Source organism: Mizuhopecten yessoensis, unplaced genomic scaffold, assembly GCF_002113885.1.
Source record: "Mizuhopecten yessoensis strain PY_sf001 unplaced genomic scaffold, ASM211388v2 scaffold716215, whole genome shotgun sequence".
Classification (NCBI taxonomy): domain Eukaryota; kingdom Metazoa; phylum Mollusca; class Bivalvia; order Pectinida; family Pectinidae; genus Mizuhopecten; species Mizuhopecten yessoensis.
This window is the reverse complement of record NW_018480005.1, coordinates 130,648-155,288: the sequence shown is the minus strand read 5'-3', so window position 1 is coordinate 155,288 and position 24,641 is coordinate 130,648. Positions and strand designations below refer to the sequence as shown.

At 34.2% G+C, this 24,641-nt stretch overlaps 2 protein-coding genes across 3 annotated transcripts in view; one reads left to right on the top strand and one right to left on the bottom strand.

The window, feature by feature from the left end:
* The first annotated feature begins 731 nt into the window (after window positions 1-731).
* On the top strand, window positions 732-15,710 carry LOC110442122 (metalloproteinase inhibitor 2-like). Its single transcript, XM_021485580.1, has 5 exons — window positions 732-872; window positions 4,708-4,796; window positions 11,093-11,189; window positions 12,233-12,387; window positions 15,473-15,710. The coding sequence occupies exons 1-5, from the start codon at window positions 761-763 to the stop codon at window positions 15,659-15,661; spliced, it is 642 nt and encodes a 213-aa protein (XP_021341255.1). The 5' UTR covers window positions 732-760; the 3' UTR covers window positions 15,662-15,710.
* Window positions 15,711-21,499: 5,789 nt separating this feature from the next.
* The window catches only part of LOC110442124 (regulator of nonsense transcripts 2-like), a 37,356-nt gene continuing 34,214 nt past the window's right edge, over window positions 21,500-24,641 (bottom strand). For both annotated transcript variants that reach the window (XM_021485583.1, XM_021485582.1), the window contains 4 exons: window positions 24,559-24,621; window positions 23,992-24,070; window positions 23,526-23,643; window positions 21,500-22,760 (listed from right to left, as the gene is read on the bottom strand). In XM_021485583.1, the coding sequence (XP_021341258.1) occupies window positions 22,751-22,760; window positions 23,526-23,643; window positions 23,992-24,070; window positions 24,559-24,621 (270 nt within the window). In that variant the 3' untranslated portion in view covers window positions 21,500-22,750. The remainder of the gene's footprint in view (window positions 22,761-23,525; window positions 23,644-23,991; window positions 24,071-24,558; window positions 24,622-24,641) is intronic.

Sequence of the window (24,641 nt, the reverse complement as noted above, 5' to 3'; positions counted from 1 at the left end):
GAGGTACTTACTGAAGAGTATATCGGTAGGTATGTTAGAGGTACTTATTGAAGAGTATATCGGTAGGTATGTTGGAGGTACTTACTGAAGAGTATATCGGTAGGTATGTTGGAGGTACTTACTGAAGAGCATATCGGTAGGTATGTTGGAGGTACTTACTGAAGAGTAAATTAGTAGGTATATTGGAGGTACTTACTGGAGAGTATATCAGTAGGTATATTGGAGGTACTTACTGGAGAGTATATCAGTAGGTGTGTTAGAGGAACTTAACGAAGAGAATATTGGTAGGTATGCTACTTACTGAACAAAACGTCGATTAAGTAAGCTATAGGTACTTCCTGAAGAGAACATTGGTAAGTATGTTAGAGGTACTTACTGAAGAGAATTTTTGTAAGTATGCTAGAGTAACTTAAGACTGGCTACCAGCCTCTAGGTTTTATGAAGAATTACTAGCTTATCTCCCCCTAGTTTAGAACTTCTAGAATCAGACAATCCAAGTGATCAAAATTATTAGAGTTTATTATTTTCTATATGATTCAATATTCTAGAGACGAGGGCCAGTCTAGAGTACCTTAGGTGGCACATAATTACGTTAATTTGTGTCCAGCGGATGTCTTACTTGCATGTCAGGAAATTTAACGATGCTGCGTATTTCAATGTTTTTCTCATGAAATTTCGATCAATTTTTTACACTTGTGAGTTCACGTTGCGGTATATTTTCTGTTTCAGTTATCAACTGACGATTAAAAGACAATCCATTATGAAGTTATGTATTGCCGTCTTGCTGTTATGTGGAGTACACGTTGTGTTCAGTTGTTCCTGTGCACCGTCAATAGGCCATCCCCAGAACTTCTTCTGCAATAGCGATGCTGGTAAGTCCATCAATCTCCCACGGTAGCAGGTTAGCCAGTTACAGCGTATATATATACATGTCTATAAACCTACTCCTGTTAATTTTTGTTTGTTAGTCTTTATTCAATACTTTTATAGTTTGTTCTTTTTCAGATTTTAAAACTGCAATTTAACTAATAACAAATATATAACACAAATAAACTTTTCAGACGCTAACTTACATGAACATTACATAATCGAGTGTACATTATTTGAATCTTAATTATCATATAATTTGATATTTCAGACTTTACTCTAACTTTCTTCGATTTCCAAGCTAGAGCAAATCTAATCACTGTATAATGGAAATGATTGTATATAGAACGATACACTGAAAGATGACACTGGATAATAAGTTCAATAACTTTGGCTTTACTCGAGAAAAAGGTGTGCATATTATAAAAACGAAACAAAAACCGTGCAAGTTTAAGTACTAATTTGATTTAAGTAGCTTTAAAACGTTGAAAGTTCACATATAACTATAATATGTATTGTATCCATTTTGAAAATGCTTTGATTCGTCATTCTCAAACAATGAGATCCACGGGTCGTCAAGCTTTGAAAAGTTCTATTCTATTTAGGCCCATTTGTGTCCGGCAATTACTCTAGTCCAGTTTTCATCTACTGTATACCAAGAAATGTTCGTTTTGTATAAACATTCGTGGTTTTCGTGGTTGCTATGGAACCACAAAAATAAATACAACGAAATTAATTGACATAAGTGATGACTCCTTGTTTAAATATGGAATATCTATGACAGTTTGTACCACGAAACGATCTAAATAGCTTCAAATCACGAAGAAAAGTACGCACGAACATTTCATGCCATACAGTATACGGAAAGACAATAGGACGGCAGTTATCTTTGACAACTTCGGTAACTGATTTGAGCGTTCAGGGTAGTGTTTTCATTGATCAATGAAATACGCTGTTTCATAAATCAAATATTGTTTCAAAGCAGGGAATCACACAATGCAAATAATTATAATTGCATAATAATAAGATAAAATGTTCGTGAAAGTCAAACAAGTTATAATAAATATGCATGTTGCACATGGATCCAATAGTCTGAATATATATATAAATATATAAAAAATATCATTTTATAGATACACTTTAACCACTATTTGCATGTAAATCTCGTGTTCAATATATAACAATAAACTTCCTTTTCTAGATGTTTCGGTTGAAAAAACAAACGGAAATATATCTAGATTTGTATTGCAAATCCTATAACTGATTCCCATAACTATCTTGATTTTCATTCCATTTATACAACCCAAACATATGTAACTCATCTTTTGGTTTTGCGTCTTGATTAGTAACCACAGTCAGCGATAAATAAAAATTAGCGGAGCGATTAAAAGATTTAGTGCATAGTCTCAGAAACAATGCTATCGAAATTATTTTTGAACGGTATTAAAAGAGTAAAAGAGAAGGTTCCGAATGTAGGTAACGATCCGAAGAATACCAAAGCAATAAAAAAGACATTGTATCGTTTATTACTATATTCAACCCTAACAACGTTTAGATGTTTCCAATTATGAATATCCAAGAAGATTAGAATAAGGATAAAATGAAACGTGTTTTGGAAAAGAAGAAAACAATTCACTACAAAAGACAACGAAAGAATCTTAAACTTTTACGGTGTAAGTCAAAATTTGATGGCAAAATGAATGTAAATTATAGCGTGACAAAGTAAATGAAACTGAGATGGGGAACATATATCATGATTTGTTTTCAAGAATTGCAAAACGTTTGAAATAAATTGTAATATGTAGTTTACTTCAATTAAACTGGAAATGTACTACGTCAAAGATTGACAGCCCATTGCCAACAAACTAAAACTAAGGGTTTACGAAATGTATTTGATGCATTTAACGTAAGTACATTCATTGTAATCATTTTACAACGTCGCAATTGATAGCCCTTCGCATGCCTTGTACTGTGTTTATGGCGTCATTAATTTTGACGTACTCGTATATGAACTGTATTACCAAGATGGGCAAAACAACTTCCGGAGTAACAGGATACTGTCTCAAGTGTTTTGTTCTTAATTCTATATATAGATAACAGTATTGCAAACATAACAGAGCATGTGGCGGCAAGTGTGTTTCAAAAATTACATCAAAATTCGGCGATACAAATTACGAAATTATCTCAACAACATGTCATTAGCACTTTCGTCTCATCAAGGAGATTCCTCAGACTGTTTATTTAAAGGGAAAATGATGACGTCATAAACTATGACGTCACATAATAGTTCGCTATATCGATGTCCGCTATGCGTATTCGCCATAGCAATGTCATAGCAATAAGAATACATAATAATAGTCTTATGGTAATGAGCATCGTCAATTTAGGATTTAGTATTACTATCAGTAGTTTTATTATATATGTATTTAAAGTTATCTAATTTAAAGTAAACGAAAAATATTTATGACAAAATAGTATTTTTTTGTAAAGTAACAAATAGAATTCTTCTATAGAAGGGCGGATCGGTAGCGTGGTTAAACTTCAGCCTTCCATGCAGGCGGCCGGGGTTCGATCCCCGAAGTCGTAGCATGCATGGAATATGAGAGAAAGCGTTTTTGCTCCTGCCCACACAACTCTAACAACCCAGTTGGAGTATAAAATGGTCTGGGGTGGATGTTGCGGTATCTGTGATGTAGCATTCAAGTGAGGTGGCACTATTAAAAAAAAGCCGTTGGAAGCATGGTCCCACTACAAACAGAACACAATACATCTCCAGTACACACGCAGGCATACACACATGGGAGATATTAGCCAGGTGGCATAGGACTAGTAGTTAGCGCCTGATAATGCAGCTCCTGCGAATTCCTCAAAAACTGTTTATACTAATTGTATTGATTGCATATTCTATGTAATGTAAAGCCCTTTAGAGTGACTTATGTTAGATAGATAGGGCGCTATATCAAATGTTGTATATATTATTATAGACAGAGGTAAAAGAGATGAAAAAAACATCTGATAAGAATTCGCGTATGTACATTCTTTCATGTGCAGAGGTACTCTCTACATTTGCTATACATGAAGTAAGATCATTATAAAACATAAGTATTTATATGATCATTGTTATATATGTGTAATAAACATTCAAATGCTTTCAAATTGAAGAAAGTATTATTGAATTTTGAGACTTTGATATTTCAATACATTACTTTATTTAGATCCTGTCGCCATATGTGCACAGTACGACTTGTGGATAAAAGGATTTCAATACATGCCATTGCATGGCTATAAGCTACTTAATAAAAAAACATAAAAAATGAGAATGTTTATAAGTACAAAGACACAAGAATACCTTAGTACATCTGTGACTGTCGTGACATATGTAACTAATGTTTGAGTTTCAGGAACCGATTTCAAAGCCACGCGTGCTTATATTTTATCTTATTCTTTTATTTTTAAGGTTAAAATACTTTATTTTCCAGTTTCACAGTTTTGAAGGATTACGCCCTATATTAAGTCGTCTTACAAAACTGCTCATTCTCAGGAGGGTATTAGTTCTCAATCCGTTATCCAATACGTATTTTTATGTTGATGAAATATTTATTATAATCTTTTCTTTCTTATTTTATGCCATTTTTCTGTTCACCATCTAGTAACTATATGCTGGATTCATGGTTTCCCTTCCAGAAGATATATATATTCATAGTGTTAACAGCCCAGGTTCAATACATTGCAATTAAACTTTCGACTATACTGTAAGCATAATTTCATTTCGAGGGTGAAACTATTGAACAAAATCAATTTTATGACTTACATTTATCGACAATCTTTTTTTTTTTGCAGTTTTCATTGGGAAAGTAAAAAAGGTCACTAAACCGGACACACAATTTGAAAATATCGTATACGTCGTCAAGGTGAAGAAGTCATTTAAAGTAAGTATAATTTAGTAGAACAAAACTCATCAATGGTTTATGTAAAGCGGAAGTTATCTAACTTTATTTCGTAGTCCGTATCAGCATATCAGGGGGCGTGGCTAGCCTTTGTTCGGAATGGATTCACTTAGGACCAGGTCCAGGGCAGGATCGTGGTAGGGGACAAGAGGGTCAACAAGAATTGCGTATAGGTAGCCACGCAGCCGCCTTTATATGTCTTTATTTATTTTATTTTTTTCGGGATAAAATGGCATGTGATAAACTATCTGAGATGCTGTCTTTGGCTTAAAAACATAAACTTAAGGACACCATAACAGTTAAGTATATCATATCATTAACAGTTTATAATATTGTTTATCATATCTCAACCAGTAGCAGCTACTTTTATAATATAACTAACAGTTTATTGTCACCATATCTTTACCCGTTTCTGGTCATGTTTGTATCTTATAACTAACAGTTTGTTGTTACCATACCTTTACCTGTTTCTGGTCATGTTTATATCTTATAACTAACAGTTTATTGTTACCATACCTTTACCTGTTTCTGATCGTGCTTATCTTATAACTAACAGTTAATTGTTATCATACCTTTACCCGTTTCTGGTCATGTTTGCATCTTATAACTAACAGTTTATTGTTACCATACCTTTACCTGTTGCTGGTCATGTTTGTATCTTATAACTTACAGTTTATTGTAACCATACCTTTACCCGTTTTTGGTCATGTTTATATCTTATAACTAACAGTTTATTGTTACCATACCTTTACCCGTTTCTGGTCATGTTTGCATCTTATAACTAACAGTTTGTTGTTACCATACCTTTACCTTTTCTGGTCATGTTTATATCTTATAACTGACAGTTTTTTTGTTACCATACCTTTACCTGTTTCTGGTCATGTTTATATCTTATAACTGACAGTTTTTTTGTTACCATACCTTTACCTGTTTCTGGTCATGTTTGTATCTTATAACTAACAGTTTATTGTTACCATTCCTTTACCTGTTTCTGGTCATGTTTGTATCTTATAACTAACAGTGTATTGTTATCATACCTTAACCTGTTTCTGATCGTGCTTATCTTATAACTGACAGTTTATTGTTACCATTCCTTTACCTGTTTCTGGTCATGTTTATATCTTATAACTAACAGTTTATTGTTACCATTCCTTTACCTGTTTCTGGTCATGTTTGTATCTTATAACTAACAGTTTATTGTTATTATACCTTTACCTGTTTCTGGTCATGTTTATATCTTATAACTAACAGTTTATTGTTTACATACCTTTACCTGTTTCTGATCCTGCTTATCTTATAACTAACGGTTTGTGATCCTTGTAGCTATATCAAAAATAGTTCATATTTATCATATCACTAACACTAATAGTATCAGAATAGTAACATTTTTTGATGACGTTCCTCATCCTACTTACAGTTTATGATCGTCTCAACATATTATTAACGGTTTGTGTGCATGTTTATCATACTACTAACAGTTTATGTTTAACACATACCTTACAGTTAACTATTCTGATTGCCATATAACTAAACGTTTATGATCCTGTTATTTATATCACTAATATTTTAGTATCCTGTTTGTCATATAACAAACGGTTTGTGATTCTATTGATCATGTTACAAACAGTATATCTTAATCATACAAATATCGCATTATGATCCTGTTTATCATATAACTAACAGTTTGTGATCATGTTTATAATATTCTTAACAGTATGTAATCCTGTTTATTATATTACTAACAGTTTGTGGTCCTGTTTATTATATTACTTACAGTGTGTGATCCTGTTTATTATGTAACTAACAGTATATGATCCTGTTTATTATATAACTAACAGTGTGTGATCATGTTTTTAATATTACAAACAGTTTGTGATCCTATTTATAATATAACTAACAGTGTGTGATTCTGTTTATAATATAACCAACAGTGTGTGATCATGTTTATAATATTAATAACAGTGTGTGATTCTGTTTATTATATAACCAACAGTGTGTGATCATGTTTATAATATTACTAACAGTTTGTGATCCTATTTATAATATAACTAACAGTTTTTGATCCTGTTTATAATATTACTAACGGTGTGTGATCCTGTTTATAATATTACTAACAGTGTGTGATCATGTGTATAATATAACTAACAGTGTGATCTTTTTTTATAATATTCTTAACAGTATGTAATCCTGTTTATTATATTACTTACAGTTTGTGGTTCTGTTTATTATATTACTGACAGTGTGTGATCCTGTTTATTATATAACTAACAGTGTGTGATCCTGTTTATTATATAACTACCAGTGTGTGATCCTGTTTATCATATAACTAACAGTGTGTGATCATGTTTATAATATTACTAACAGTGTGTGATTCTGTTTATCATTGACTAACAGTGTGTGACCATGTTTATAATATAACTAACAGTGTGTGATTCTGTTTATAATATAACCAACAGTGTGTGATCATGTTTATAATATTAATAACAGTGTGTGATTCTGTTTATTATATAACCAACAGTGTGTGATCATGTTTATAATATTAATAACAGTGTGTGATTCTGTTTATTATATAACCAACAGTGTGTGATCATGTTTATAATATTACTAACAGTTTGTGATCCTATTTATAATATAACTAACAGTTTTTGATCCTGTTTATAATATTACTAACAGGGTGTGATCCTGTGTATAATATAACTAACAGTGTGATCTTGTTTATAATATCTTAACAGTATGTAATCCTGTTTATTATATTGCTTACAGTTTGTGGTTCTGTTTATTATATTACTGACAGTGTGTGATCCTGTTTATTATATAACTACCAGTGTGTGATCCTGTTTATCATATAACTAACAGTGTGTGATCATGTTTATAATATAACAAACAGTGTGTGATCCTTTTTATCATATAACTAACAGTGTGTGATCCTGTTTATAATATTACTAACAGTGTGTGATTCTGTTTATCATTGACTAACAGTGTGTGATCATGTGTATAATATAACTAACAGTGTGATCTTGTTTATAATATCTTAACAGTATGTAATCCTGTTTATTATATTACTAACAGTTTGTGGTCCTGTTTATTATATTACTTACAGTGTGTGATCCTGTTTATTATTTAACTAACAGTATATGATCCTGTTTATTATATAACTAACAGTGTGTGATCCTGTTTATTATATAACTAACAGTGTGTGATCCTGTTTATTATATAACTAACAGTGTGTGATCCTGTTTATTATATAACTACCAGTGTGTGATCATGTTTATCATAGAACTAACAGTGTGTGATCCTGTTTATTATATAACTACCAGTGTGTGATCCTGTTTATCATATAACTAACAGTGTGTGATCATGTTTATAATATTACTAACAGTGTGTGATTCTGTTTATCATATAACTAACAGTTTGTGATCCTGTTTATAATATAACTAACAGTGTGTGATTCTGTTTATAATATAACCAACAGTGTGTGATCATGTTTATAATATTACTAACAGTGTGTGATTCTGTTTATAATATTACTAACAGTGTGTGATCATGTGTATAATATAACTAACAGTGTGATCTTGTTTATAATATTATTAACAGTATTTACTCCTGTTTATTATATTACTAACAGTGTGTGATCCGGTTTATGATATTACTCAAAGTTTGTGATCCTGTTTATGATATTACTAACAGTGTGCGAACATGTTTATAATATAACTAACAGTGTGTGATTCTGTTTATAATATAACCAACAGTGTGTGATCATGTTTATAATATTACTAACAGTTTGTGATCCTGTTTATGATATTACTAACAGTGTGCGATCATGTTTATAATATAACTAACAGTGTGTGATCCTTTTTATCATATAACTAACAGTGTGTGATCCTGTTTATAATATTACTTACAGTGTGTGATCCTGTTTATAATATTACTAACAGTGTGTGATCCTGTTTATCATATAACTAACAGTGTGTGATCATGTTTATAATATAACTAACAGTGTGTGATACGGTTTATAATATTACTAACAGTTTGTGATCCTGTTTATGATATTACTAACAGTGTGTGATCCTGTTTATGACATAACTAACAGTTTGTGATCCTGTTAATAATATTACTAACAGTGTGTGATCCTGTTTATAATATTACTTACAGTGTGTGATCCTGTTTATAATATTACTAACAGTGTGTGATCCTGTGTATAATATAACTAACAGTGTGATCTTGTTTATAATATTATTAACAGTATTTACTCCTGTTTATTATATTACTAACAGTGTGTGATCCGGTTTATGATATTACTAACAGTTTGTGATCCTGTTTATGATATTACTAACAGTGTGCGATCATGTTTATAATATAACTAACAGTGTGTGATCCGGTTTATAATATTACTAACAGTGTGTGATCCTGTTTATAATATTACTAACAGTGTGTGATCATGTGTATAATATAACTAACAGTGTGATCTTGTTTATAATATTATTAACAGTATTTACTCCTGTTTATTATATTACTAACAGTGTGTGATCCGGTTTATAATATTACTAACAGTGTGTGATCCTGTGTATAATATAACTAACAGTGTGATCTTGTTTATAATATTATTAACAGTATTTACTCCTGTTTATTATATTACTAACAGTGTGTGATCCGGTTTATGATATTACTAACAGTTTGTGATCCTGTTTATGATATTACTAACAGTGTGTGATCCTGTTTATGACATACCTAACAGTGTGTGATCCTGTTAATAATATTACTAACAGTGTGTGATCCTGTTTATAATATTACTAACAGTGTGTGATCCTGTGTATAATATAACTAACAGTGTGATCTAGTTTATAATATTATTAACAGTATGTAATCCTGTTTATTATATTACTTACAGTTTGTGGTTCTGTTTATTATATTACTTACAGTTTGTGGTTCTGTTTATTATATTACTTACAGTTTGTGGTTCTGTTTATTATATTACTGACAGTGTGTGATCCTGTTTATTATATAACTAACAGTATGTGATCCTGTTTATTATATAACTAACAGTGTGTGATTCTGTTTATCATATAACTAACAGTTTGTGATCATGTTTATAATATTACTAACAGTGTGTGATTCTGTTTATAATATTACTAACAGTGTGTGATCAATGTTTATAATATTAATAACAGTGTGTGATCCGGTTTATAATATTACTAACAGTGTGTGATCCTGTGTATAATATAACTAACAGTGTGATCTTGTTTATAATATTATTAACAGTATTTACTCCTGTTTATTATATTACTAACAGTGTGTGATCCGGTTTATGATATTACTAACAGTTTGTGATCCTGTTTATGATATTACTAACAGTGTGTGATCCTGTTTATGACATAACTAACAGTGTGTGATCCTGTTAATAATATTACTAACAGTGTGTGATCCTGTTTATCATAAAACTAACAGTTTGTGATCCTGTTTATAATATAACTAACAGTGTGTGATCCTGTTTATGATATTACTATCAGTGTGTGATCCTGTAATATTAATAACAGTTTATAATTCTGTTTATTATATTACTTAAAAGTTTATGTTCATCATATTTCGTTCCTTTTTCTTATGACGTTCATCCTACTAATAGGTTGTGATATTTTTAACAATTGCTTACATTTTGTTATACTGTTTATCAGTTCACTATCAATGTATTTTAATACTTGTATAATATCCAATTGTTAATGTTTCATATAGTATCTTAACAATTCTTTAATATCGAATAGCGTTTGTAGTTTTGGTTGTTGAAAACTCTGAATTGCTAACACAATCCTCGAGAAGACAGCACCTATTGCGATTGCCTTCTTTGGAAAGTATTGAACAATTTTCTTCACAAAGGTTCCTCTATAAAGATAGATGTGTATGTGTCTAAATACAGGTATCGACCTAAGTTAAAGGCTACAATTGTTTTATTATTTTCAAAACACTTATTTCAACAATCTGAAAAATAAACACGGCAAAAAATCTACGGAAGCGGGACGATTTTTAGAACACCAAATCCAAAAATCACGCGCTCCAAGTCAATATCTGTTTTTATCAGTAGACACGTGATACACGTCTAGCCAATCACTTGTCGGGAATAACATAACAAATAATAATGACTGGCATTTTTATTATAATCTTCCAGTGCTGAAATGAGTTCACTGACTTGTGGTTCCTGATACATCAGTGTTAATTGACATTAAACGTATTGATTCATCATTGTTTGATTACTGTTAAAGCGAGTATACGTCTGTGATTATTGACAGGGAAACTGTAAGGGCGAAGTAACAGTCACCAGCGTTAACTCCGAAGGTACATGTGGCATCACTTACTTGGAAAAAAGGAAAACGTACCTGCTGACAGGTAACATTTTAAGATTGACGTATTAAAATTATATTTGCCATTTTTGTAACACGACACTAAAAAAACCTGCCGACTGTATGAAACATGGAGATACAAAACCTGATGACAGAAAATGCATAACCTTTAAAAGTTAAAATGTATTACCGGTAAGCCTAGCCGATGAAACGAAACGTATTATACATTTTGGTAAGCCTAAAATTGAAATTTCAAAAGCTGATGAAAGTTAACCTGTATTCATTTTTGGGTAAGCCTATATTCTTTAAAGTGAAGAGGTGACAGTAGGAATGTATTCAACATTGGACTGTAGTATTATAATGTAACGAGGAGTCCTTATCTTACCTGTTGTTCTGTCTTTAAATACAATTCTATTTTAGATTTCAAATGACTAGGTACATATAAACTAAGTCGAAGGTATATCCATTCCAAGTCTGAAATAACAACTAAACAAGGAAATGTGTCTCATATATTTACCATTTATATTAATAAACCAACTAGATTGAATAAACTTAAATGCAATCAACCATGCCAATTCGATATACCAGTTAGATTTATTGAACATTTTGGATTTGATATAAAAAATTGTTTAATCAATCCACAGTTTTTTATATATAAAAATAGCTATGCCTCGAGGCATGTTATACGTTATTCTCGAGTTAATTTAACCATGTTTAACAAAAATAGTAGCTCACCCATTGCTAGCAGACTTATCACAAATCAACGTAAAACTATCTTTATTATCAAATAAAATAATACTTACTTATTGTTTGAAACATAATCTATCATATCGTGCATCGTTATACCCCTACAGTGGTTTCCATTAGCATTTATCATAACTCGTATATACACTGCCATAGCAATGTTATTGTAATTATGATGTAGTTGAGGACTCAAGCATAAAATTGTGGAATTTTAAGCTTTAGTATTTTAGACGAGGTAAAGGTCTATATAGTCACTTATTTGTTGGTGATATTGTATTAGAATTTTCGACACCGTGTTCAACATATCTTTACACGTCGATTGTCCTTTATTAACTTTATTTGCAGCCAATAGCGGAGGTAACGGTACATACTCGATAGGGATATGTAGTAGTCGTGTCATAGAGAAGGAGGACATTACACAGAAAATCAAGAAATCATACAATATCAATAAGGCAACAAGCTTCCCCGGGATGAACGAAATCAACTGCGATGAATGTAAGGTAAGCTTCCACGGGAAGAACGAAACCAACTGCGATAAATGTAAGGTAAGCTTCCTCGAGAAGAACGAAGTCAACTGCGATAAATGTAAGGTAAGCTTCCCCGAGAAGGACGAAATCAACTGCGATACATGTAAGGTAAGCTTCCCGGGGAAGGACGAAATCAACTGCGATACATGTAAGGTAAGCTTCCCGGGGAAGGACGAAATCAACTGCGATACATGTAAGGTAAGCTTCCACGGGAAGGACGAAATCAACTGCGATACATGTAAGGTAAGCTTCCCGGGGAAGGACGAAATCAACTGCGATACATGTAAGGTAAGCTTCCCGGGGAAGAACGAAATTAACTGCGATAAATGTAAGGTAAGCTTCCCCGCGAAGGACGAAATCAACTGCGATAAATGTAAGGTAAGCTTCCACGGGAAGGACGAAATCAACTGCGGTAAATGTAAGGTAAGCTTCCACGGGAAGAACGAAATCAACTGCGATAAATGTAAGGTCAGTTTCCACGGGAAGAACGAAACCAACTGCCATAAATGTAGGGTAAGCTTCCTCGAGAAGAACGAAGTCAACTGCGATAAATGTAAGGTAAGCTTCCACGTGAAGGACGAAGTCAACTGCGATAAATGTAAGGTAAGCTTCCGCGGGAAGGACGAAGTCAACTGCGATAAATGTAAGGTAAGCTTCCCCGGGAAGAACGAAATTAACTGCGATAAATGTAAGGTAAGCTTCCGCGGGAAGGACGAAGTCAACTGCGATAAATGTAAGGTAAGCTTCCCCGGGAAGGACGAAATCAACTGCGATAAATGTAAGGTAAGCTTCCCCGGGAAGGACGAAGTCAACTGCGATAAATGTAAGGCAAGCTTCCCCGAGAAGGACGAAGTCAACTGCGATAAATGTAAGGTAAGCTTCCTCGTGAAGGACGAAGTCAACTGCGATAAATGTAAGGCAAGCTTCCCCGAGAAGGACGAAGTCAACTGCGATAAATGTAAGGCAAGCTTCCCCGGGAAGGACGAAATTAACTGCGATAAATGTAAGGTAAGCTTCCACGTGAAGGACGAAGTCAACTGCGATAAATGTAAGGCAAGCTTCCCCGAGAAGGACGAAGTCAACTGCGATAAATGTCAGGTAAGCTTCCTCGGAAAGAACGGAATCAACTGCGATAAATGTCAGGTATTTTGTCAATTGGTTTCTATGAGTTTGGGGCCACGGTGGCCAAGTGGTTTAGGCGTCTGACCAAATCCATGATTGTGTTCTACAAATTCTCTAAAAAATTGAGAAAGATCTGTGGTTTAGCTTTTGAAAAAAAAGAGAGCAATTTTCACAAGGGTTAACATACTTGCACTACTAAGATCCATGTGGAATTTTGAACATGGTTAATGAAGTAGCAATAACACGGGATGTAGTCGTTTAGCAATCATCCTGTTTCTTCAGTTAGTACCAAAATAAGTAAACACCAACATTAATGTACTTGTGAAGTATGAACGAGATCCCTCCACTACTTGAGAAATTGCAATCATATTATGATATAATACATTATATAACATAAATGATATCTAATAGATAAGTTATCAACTATTTTATATATTTTATGAGGACCAATTGCTTATGTAGTTGTAGATTTCGTTAAGGTTCAAGAAGCCCCATAAAAGATGCAATAGTGACCCTAAATTTCAACCCCCTGGGAAGTCATATTCAAATATCCTTATCAAAACTCGAAATATAGATATGTAATTAAAATTTATTGAACTTATATATGAGCTATTAAAAAGGTACATAACCAGGTTAACGAAGTCAAAATACGTCATTAAGGCTGATGTAATGATAAAAGTTGCTCATCAGATTTATAAGATGTCAATTTCTTAAGCGACCCAATTGCATGCTACGAAACAACATGTTATTTGAAGATCATTTATATATACCTAGGTCATGCGGGCTTTATTTCTCTTTAACTATGTGTGGAGAGGTATACCGGTCTCACAAAAAGATGATTGTTGCAATGGGAATGTACAAAAGTCATAGTAAAACGTCCGCTTAACCAGTATATATGTTTAAACTATAGACCTTTGACCATAAACACTACTTAAACTTCATATAAAATGTCCTTTCTTAGCATTCAATGTTGTTATTAAAGAGCTAGACTTGTTATAAACATTATCGTACCTTTCCGCCTCAGTGTTTATATTATGTCTAGCGCATTCAAAACATCACGGATTGTTATCACAATGGCACTTCATCTAAAGTGCATTTATCGATCAAGGTTACTAGGCATTTGTTTTCTTATTGATCATTTGCTAAAGTGTATTACCAGGGGATTTTACTATGATTTCAGTGGTTTCGCATGGCAACATCTATCTTTATTTGAGGTCGAAATTCCTCTCAACTGCTAGTAGAAGAGAAATAAAGCTCCGCATGACATAGGAACATAAATAAACTGTAAATTATGGGTCATTTCTCAGCTCTCAGTTAGGTGGCAAAAGAGATTGACAAGTTATAAGTTCAGGGAGCTATTTTTATGAAGACATTAGCATTAATGCCTTATTTTTGACTACGTTAACCTGGCTATGTATACTTTGTATAGACAACGTACAAATTCAATATATACAAATAACTCATATAAGTTTTTAATTGAGGTCTTTGAACATGACTTATCAGGGGGTTGAAATTTTAGTTGACTACAGCATCTTTAAGGGAGCTTGTTGAATCTTAATTAATTATACAGTGAATGAAAAAATATTAAGGCATCGAAACAAAGCTCTAATGAGCTTTCCAGTGATGGAAGTTATTGTGAATACTGTGAATATGTAAAGGGAAAAAAAGATATAATGACCAACTTAAAAACCATCAGATTTCACCCTTCACAGACCCCGTTAGGTTTATTTCAAAAATGCAACGTCATGCCCCAAAATTACTCAAGAGTCGTCATGGAGCAGGGATCAAGCAAATCATTGACAGAACTGTAGCATAACAAAAATCAAGAGACAAGTGTTAGTAGTCGAGTTGTATGACAGATATTGTTGCTATAGTGATCGAGTACTCGCAGAAAATGTAAATTTATATGCATACATATCTTTGATTACCATTTCAGATCCAGTACTGTGGGGAAAACGGGAACTGTGGCATTATTGCGCCTCCATCTACTACCTGCACGTACTTCGGTGATCTTGAAAAAGTAAAATGTTACAACAAGCTGCGGTGTATACCCTCCGCGTCAGGAAATTCGTGCAGATGGTCAGCCTCTAACTGTGGCGGTCCAGGCAGCATTACAAGTGGCTAACACATTGCTTGTGCCTTTGTATGGTAAATAAAAATAGTTACGTACCAACAAAAGACGTGTTATTGTTGATGTTGTTGTTGCTGTTGTTGTCTAATACTGCCGATGAAATGATTAGAAGTATTTTGGATGATAACCACAGTCCGCGTATTTAAGTTACTGCAAAATATGTCAAGCGATGTCAGCAGAACATGTAATCTAAGAAAATGTCATTTAATTGGCGTAATTTGTTCAACTAAGTATACCAGAGCCATTTAATAAATTATGTCACCAAACAGCTCCCGTACGAACGGGCAATACAATAGTTTGGCGCCTTGACAGATTGCCAAAGCTTTTAAAGAACAAGAGTGCAGCATTTCGACATCAACCGACAAGAATTGAAGAAGTTATACATTGTCCAACGGTATGCACGCGTAACTAGTGGCTAATTTTCAATGCGAACATGAAGGTTGAGACGAATTCTGAAGTACACTCCTATATTAAAGTGTGCGTGCACAGTGTGCGTTACATATACTGCCAAAACAGATATGCCGTCACACTGAGAGCTGTTTCCTAGTCGGTAACCAAATTCAAGAACGGTAAAGTTGACATCAAAGAGGACACACAGCCAGGTATGATAGTTGTTACATCATCAAAGATGAGCATTGCTGCTGTGAAAGCAATAATTAAGGATGATGGTCGTTATACTGTTTCTGAGATTGCCCCTATTCTAACTAAGTGCTTGAAATTAAAGAAGACTTGTACCCGATGGATACACCATTTGCTGACATCTGAACAACATACTAAACGTTTGAAATGTGACAAAGACATACTGAAAAATACGGTAATAGTGAGTCTCAAGAAAGCTATCCGAGTTACTTACAGGGGACGAGACCTGGGTGTATTACTTTGAACCCCAGAGGCGCATTATTAACCAGCAATGGGTGTCTAGAAATCAAGCAAGACCAGTGAGTGTAAGACGCATAAAGGCGTCAAAAGAATTTTGTATGCCATTTTTTTCAATTCCTGTGGGCCTGTGGTCCAGATTCCACGTAATCTTCTTTAATACCAAACACCTGGTAAGAATTGTATGTGTACTGCCTTCTGAATTGCCAACTATTTGAGCTATCTCAGAAACAGTATAACGACCATCATCCTTAATGATGCAACAACTGACCTGCGTCGTCTCTGGTGTCAACTTTACCATTCTTGAATTTGTTCATCCACCAGAAAACTGCTCTCGTGGTGACGGCAGATGTACATCTTATGCTGCACAACTCTGCATGTATCTATTTTGGCAGTATCTGTGCTTTAATATGGAAGCATACTTCAGATTTAGTCTCAACCTTCATTTTGAATGAATAATTTTTCAATTCTTGTTGGATGAAGTCGAAATTTTGCGCTCTTGTTCTTTTAATGCTTGTACAGTCAGCCACGGCGCTAATCTATTTCATTGTCCGCTTGTATGGGAGCTGTGTGGTAACATAATCTATTAAGTGGCCCTCGTAAACGCTTGCTTCCTATACGATGTCCTCGTGTTATGCCCGGACATACCAAAGTCCTTAACAAGAGGCCCAGAGGGCATGTATCGCTCACCTGTTTCTTTTGTTACATGGCTCTGACACATAGGTAACTTCAGACCAAGTATCATGACTCTAGACCAAATGCTTCTTAGGATACCGTTGTTTGCAGATTTTAACATATTTGACTCCTGTGACCTTGAAAATAGGTCAAGGTCATACAAATTATAGCCCTCCATCCCTGGTACCTACTGGCGAAATAGCATGACACTGGGCCTTATGGAACTTGGGAAGAAGATTGTTAAAGCTTTTAACTCATGTTATTTTTTAACCCCAACTAGCACTTAAAGTTGACTTTTGACCTCATTACTGTTACAAAGAAAAAATGTTTGCACTGCTGGTCTTCATAACTTACCCAAGTATCATGGCTCTAGTCCAAATGGTTCTTATGATATTGTTGTTTGAAGTTTTAACAAATTTGACCCCCGTGACCTTGAAAGTAGGTCAAGGTCATTTAAACGAGGGAACTTTATAGCACTCTATCCCAGGTACCTACTGGACAAATATCATGACCCTGGGCCTTATGGAACTTGTGAAGAAGATTGTTAAAGCTTTTAACCCATGTTGACGTTTTACCCCCGACTAGCACTTAAAGTTGACCTTTGAACTCCTTACTATAATTAAGAAAAAGATTCGCACTGCTGGTCTACATAACATACCCTGCTTGTCTACATAACAAACCCTAATATCATGACTCTAGTCCAAATGGTTCTTAGGATATTGTTGTTTGAAGTTTTTAACATATTTGACCCCTGTGACCTAGAAAGTAGGTCAAGGTCATTTTAATGAGGAGCTTTATAGCCCAAATATCATGACCCTAGGTCCTCCAGTTCTTCAGAAGAAGTCGTTAAAAAGAAAAAGTTGACGGACGAACGATGGACGACGGACGCCGCAGTACAGCAGAAGCTCACATGGCCCTTTGGGTAAGGTGAGCTAAAATTGTTAGTTGTTATTCCTTGCTTAATGTTCAGCATTTAGGGGAATGGCAACAACTGGTTCATCCGTTGTCAGTATAATGTGAACAGGCGGAATGCTGTGCTGGGTGCCTTCGGCATGGTTTTTAAGTTAGATATAACTATAAAGTCGGTATCAGATCCACGCTATCACAGGGAGGCAAGCACACCAACATACACTGTCTCCTGCACACACGCAAGCACGAATATACTTCACACATGGAGACACGTCCTTAAATGACCTTAACTGTTAATAGGACGTTAAACAAAATGAAACCAAACCAAATCCTCGTGTTTGGCTACGCGAGAGGAGATTCGTTAACATGACATTGATCCTTTTGTGTTCATGGTCTAATTTAAATATATATACATTTTGTATTTTCTATAGTGTGTTCTGCTTAAAATAGCAATAGTATATTTAGACACACTTACCATGGTATCAATAAGTGGTACAACACCAAATGTCAAAACTTTTCAAAGTGACCGGCTTTCTAATGTACAGAATCAGGTCACAAAATTAACTCGTACATTTGTAACCAGTTAGCTAAAGATAAACAAGAGAGATTATTGCTTTCTGGCAGCCATCTTTGCCTTCTGATCAAGCTCAGACAATACGACTACTGAATTTTAGAGAAATAACCCGAGTAATTTCTGGGAAACAATTCTAAAATCTTAAACTTTCAAAATCCAAGATGGCCAAATAGTTCTTGCGAACAGGGCCAAAACTGAATTTTGCACACCTACAAGGACCAAGGAGAGCCTACATTTGAGTTTTTAAGAAGAGTATTTTCTTCTCTCATTCCAATGACCAAAATGAGCGCAGAAACCACAAAAAGCGTCGTAAATTGCATATCGCAATGTTCCCTATTTCGTGATGTCACTCCATTTTTTTCCCCTATTGTGACATCACATCAAGGAATTGGGTGCAGTATAGAATTTGTTTTACATACATTTCTTACCTTGGACAGTTATCTCACATGCGCACAGGAATTAGAAAGATTCGTCCGTTCTTGAAAAATAATGATGACGTGAATTGCTAAAAGAGGGATTACAGATCATGGACAAAAGTAGCTTGAACAACACATCATCTAATGATAGGAGATTTATATAATTAAGAATAAGAAATCTAGGATATTTGGTGGAATTTTGTAGAATTAATACGTCTGGAAATTTTGGTTACGTATATTGGATAACAAGAGATCCCATAGGAATCATTACGCCAACCATGATCGTTAGATCTTCATCAGTTCCGAGCAAGTTTGATCTGTCAACACTTACAGTAATTGTATCTTGTGGTAACTTTTATCAAAACTTCACACAACTTGGTTTGACCATGTCCTTGTTCGAAGTTAGGTCTTCGTTTGACCTATTAGATAAGACGTTAATGTGTGAATTATGTATAGAATAAATGAGGTTTGATTTCTGGCAGCAATACTTTTCTTTTGATGAAGCGACTTCAAGCTCAAAACAATAAATTCACTTATACAGAAATATCTGTATCGATTTCGTGGGCATCACTTTCCAGCAGACTGTATGCATTCCTATTGGAATAAATTGTGTCCCTCTTCGAGCTGACTTTTTGTTTTCATTTGAGGCTTAATCATTTAACTTGACTGGTTGAAAGCCTAGCCAATTCATTCGATTTCACATTCAGCTGTATCGACGATGTATTCTTTCCCAAAACATGTACTGACCACATTGATCGTATGAACTCTCCTGTGCTTGAAATCGAGGATCCACCGACTTTTTCCTCAATCTCTGCTTGCAACATGACCAACAGGGAGGGCTGATCAGATAAGCTGTAAGATAAGAGGGACATTTCCATTCTCCGACCGTGAACTTTTCCTTTCTTGATCGTTACATCCCTGCTTCCCCTTCCTTTTGTGTTTACGTGTTTCAGATAATTTGGTATTCCTGAGCTTGCTCCTAAAACCAGATTTTAAATCGACTGCTAACGGACAATCTTACATCAGAGAGTCACAAAAGATGCAGAATGATGACGATTATCGGCAAGTTGTATGGTCACCTTCATGATTTATTTGATATTAAAGTCAATGTTTCTGATAATGCTCATTAGTGAAGCTTTTTGTGTGGTCTTTATCCCAGTTCTTGTTACGAGGTTGTGACATTACTTGGATTTGACTCAAGATTTACATGGTGGGTGTTGTCGATGAAGCAGATGACGCCTTCCTGTACTGTTGCAGAACACCTGGTCTCGACCTAGTACTTGTTGAATAGTCGCCACATAAAATTTCCATTTTTTCCTATTTTGTCTTAGTTTTACTGCTTTCTTATTGTTTTTCTTGTAAGACATGTTTCATAACCAGTACACATCAAGAATCCCGACCACCACACGACAGGAAACAATTTATCAACAGACTCTGCACTTGTAAGTTTTTATATCATCAGTAATCCTCAGTATTGACAACATTAGACATGGTAAAACAAACTGGTAGTAACATTTCATGTACGGTCCATACACACATTGTACAGAATTCTAGTATTTCAACCTGAATTAGACAAAAAGCAGTACACAAACGTGGAAAAGTAGTTGTTCAGTCCAGGACAATTTAAGTAGTACAAGTATAATGCCATCATTGATATATTTGAACGTTAAGCCATCATTGATATTTTCTCCAGGTTAATCTATAGATATCATTTTTAGGATCTGAAATAGGCTTATACTTAAGTGTCAATTATGTATGTGGAGTAAAATTGTATCAAAACAATAACAGCTTAAAATATTTCATGTCAATAAGGAGGATGTGCCCTATCAGTCACAAAACAGGTCAATTTGTTTTCAAAATATTTTGAAGTAGTGTTCGTTGATAAATAATAGATCATTAGAGGGAGCACACACATAATGCAGCCATTACTATGAGTCCAATTGAATGTCATTTATTAAATATAACTACTTGTTTTTAATATAAGATATTGATGACAAAATACTTTAATTAAAAATAGTATATGATATGAGGAAAGTATTAATTTGTCTTTTACTATTATGCAATTATAGAAATGAATGGTGATGTCAAAACCCGATTTTATTTTATTTTTAGATGATGACTATATTCTTGGCTTGATAGCTGCCACCTGTTAAATTGATGGTGAGTGCATTGCTTGTACATCTTTAAAACTCATCAATGGCAAAAATGTTTTCTACACTACCATTACAGAAATTTTACATTTCAGTAACAAAATATGACATACAGCAGCTTACATCTTTCAAGATTACCATAGAAAGATTACTTCGTGATTTTAACATCAAAATCTGTTTGTTTTTGCGTAATTGTGCTGTCTGAAGGATTAAAGATGAAAATATACACACAGCAGTCTTGATTATTTATTGAGCTCACACATTTTCATGAGAAAAACATTGTTGTACCTGTAAATTAGTATTCATGTATAATATGAATGGTAGAAAGAAGCAATTACTACCAACTGTATCATTCCTTAAGCCTGGTGTCACATCTTGCAATTTATATACCATAACTGATTCAACAACATCTGATATTCAATAACTTGAAGACATTTTGGTTTTAATCATGTTTCCACTGTTTTAATTGTACATTCATAAACCGGTACCAGACAAGAAGTTTTATACCCTTCAGCTGCAACTTTCCATTTTGTATGCTGTTTATCTATGTAATAACTGTGTAAGTAGAATGTGGAAATGATGAACTCAGGTGTTCAGTCATCCATAAGGTTTTGTATCTAAGCCTGTGTTTGGACAATGACAATACCGGCTGAGTGAACCACCTAAAACCTGCAAACGTAAATCTGATGTGTGTGAGGCCTATACAGTCAATCATTATATTTAGTAACAAAGTAATCAAATGCTGAACAAATTTCAGAATCAGAAAATACTAACAAATAAGATTTGTAAACAGTACAAATTGCATAACAGGTATAAAAAGTATCAACAATTCTTTCGCATCAATAAATTACTGCTTTAATAAAATTTTCATTTTTTTTTTTTAATAAAAAACTCAAATTATGAAAAATTTCATTTTTACTAATCTTTTTAATTTTCACATTGTTATTGCATGAATATTCCTGTAACTATTTTGTTTTGTTTTAAATCATTAACCTGTTATGTCAGGATGACAAACTCTTTCAAAGAGTTGTAATACTAATTCTAACTCACACCATTTCCTCCACCAAACTCTTTTCCATTTTATTTTTAAATCAATCATTTTACCTTACATCTGAACTTAACTTTACCAGTGCCAGAAGACAACAATTTTCACAATTGATTCATCAAACTTTTGAACCACAAATTAATGTACATTTGACACACATTTATATATCAACGTTGGTTCGTGATAAACTAATTTTCACTTTTTCTTGGAGCAGGAGTTGCACATTTGTGTCCGTGTGTAGCACTACTCCTGTGGGAGAATGTCCTCTTGACCCCGCTTCCCTGCCCCACTAGGGCTGGGGTTGATCCTCACTACCAGGGGGGAGATCCTGCTGAGTGAACAGCAGCTGGTCATTCCTTAGTTTATCAGCCTGAATTGTGGCTTTTGAGCAGCGTGCACTGCTTTGATTTCTGTCACTTACACTTTGTTTTCAGTACTTCAACGTTTCCTACAAGTCAACAAAAACAGACCATTAATGATACGTTCAGTAAAACCTCGTTTTACTGCCATCATTTGTTCAGCATATTTATTAAAGATTATCAAATTAAAGGCGACATTGAAATAGGTTGGTGGCAAATTAAATGAGGGGGCATTATATCATTATTTTACTGTAGATTGTTGTAAATTTTGATATAAGATCAATCGGCTGTTGAATAAAAAGACAAATAATCTCTAAAAAGTTATTGCAAACGTGGAATATTACGCACGGGGGTAAATTACGCTTATTACGCGGAGTCGGATCGTCCGTGTTAATTTCCCCCTCGCCTATGGTTTCATCGATAGTGTAAGGAATGTTGTTTTGTCAACATAGTACTAATTAACCAATGTTTTCTAGAGCACACAAAAAAACCCAACATGCACATACACATGAATACAGTTCACCTTTATTTTTATCTGTCCAATGACCAGTAGGTACGCATACGTAACATGTACTCAGCAGCTGGTATTTTTACCAGTACACATTTTGTAAAGGTAAGGGAGATAACTCTGCAGAGTAAACGTCGTACTACGACCGCATAAATAACCCCGTGGGTATAGTTTTGACCTTCAAATCGCGTAATTTTCACCCAGTGTAAATAACCACGTTTACAGTACTTAGATCTACAAGATTGAGTTATTGCTCTGATTGGTAATTATAAATGAAGATGATTTTCCTTGCAACAAAAATGTTCTGTAACTGCATATATGTCTAAAAACCAGTAATGGCACATACTTTGAGCCAAAGATGAGGTCAGCATCTGGAGCTCCCTTTGGATGCTGGTAGTTCCTCAACCTCCTGTCCCGGTTAGCATTTACCAATGGCATCGGTCTGTTTAATGCTGCTATCATTTCTACAATGCATGTCACAGAAAATAGGTTTTTTTCACTTTCATTGTTATATAATGAATTCGAAGCTTTGTCAAATTGCTATCAAATACCAATATTTATAAATCTGAATAGTAATATTATTTTAATGTGTGATGAAGAGAGTTAAATATTGTCAATGCTGGATAAAGAAAAAAAATAAAGTTGAGAACCTCTTCACAAGTGTAAAGTATTAAGAATCTCTGCTCTTGTGCTATACAGTATAACCACAGAGGCAACACTCCTGAGCTTGTTATTGTAAGAGCACACATAAGAACCCCAGTGAGAGATGGCCAGAGAGACACACGATCACCTCACTGTGTCAGTACACATACCCTGGTAATCCTCCTCCTCCTGTCGCTCATGGATTCCCAGCACCACCTGTTTCATCCTCTCCTTCTCCATCTTCTCGGCCTGAAGTCCAGTGCAAACAAACCAAGAATGAATCATAATAATGAGTTATATCTTAGAGAGAAAAGATGAAATACTGCTGCCAATATCTAATTCTTTCTCCTACTAATAATGCATCATTTATTTAAATATCTGGTAGTCCCTAAACACGCCCCTTCCATCTACCATGAAAAGTTTGATGAGGAATGTCCCCTCTGCCTGTCTTTCATGTACACAAAAATTGAGATAAAGAATGCTCCCTCTGCCTAGAAAATTCAGATAGGAAACGCTTCCGCCAGCTATCCTTCATCTACCATGAACACAATAGTAAAACAATTGATTGGAAAGTGTTGAAATGATTGAAATATGATTTAATCAGAGTGTGTTAGAAAGAACTAAGAACTGTCTTCCTTAATTTATTTAACAATCATCATTGTATGATATATATGTGAAGCATTATCAACTTCAGTCTTTACTACAACATTTGATACTTTTTTTCTCACACTACTTACATGTTCCCTTTCCTTGTACTTGGCAGCAAACTCAGCAGATATGGGTACATTCAGGTTGGTGAACTGAAATCAAAATGACCAGA

Bases quoted from the DNA above. Each gene is read 5' to 3' on its own strand.
- LOC110442122 (XM_021485580.1), top strand. From the start codon at position 761: ATGAAGTTATGTATTGCCGTCTTGCTGTTATGTGGAGTACACGTTGTG. The intron at 4,797-11,092 runs GTAAGTATAATT...GATTATTGACAG, and splicing joins AGGTGAAGAAGTCATTTAAA to GGAAACTGTAAGGGCGAAGT. The intron at 12,388-15,472 runs GTAAGCTTCCAC...TTACCATTTCAG, and splicing joins TCAACTGCGATGAATGTAAG to ATCCAGTACTGTGGGGAAAA.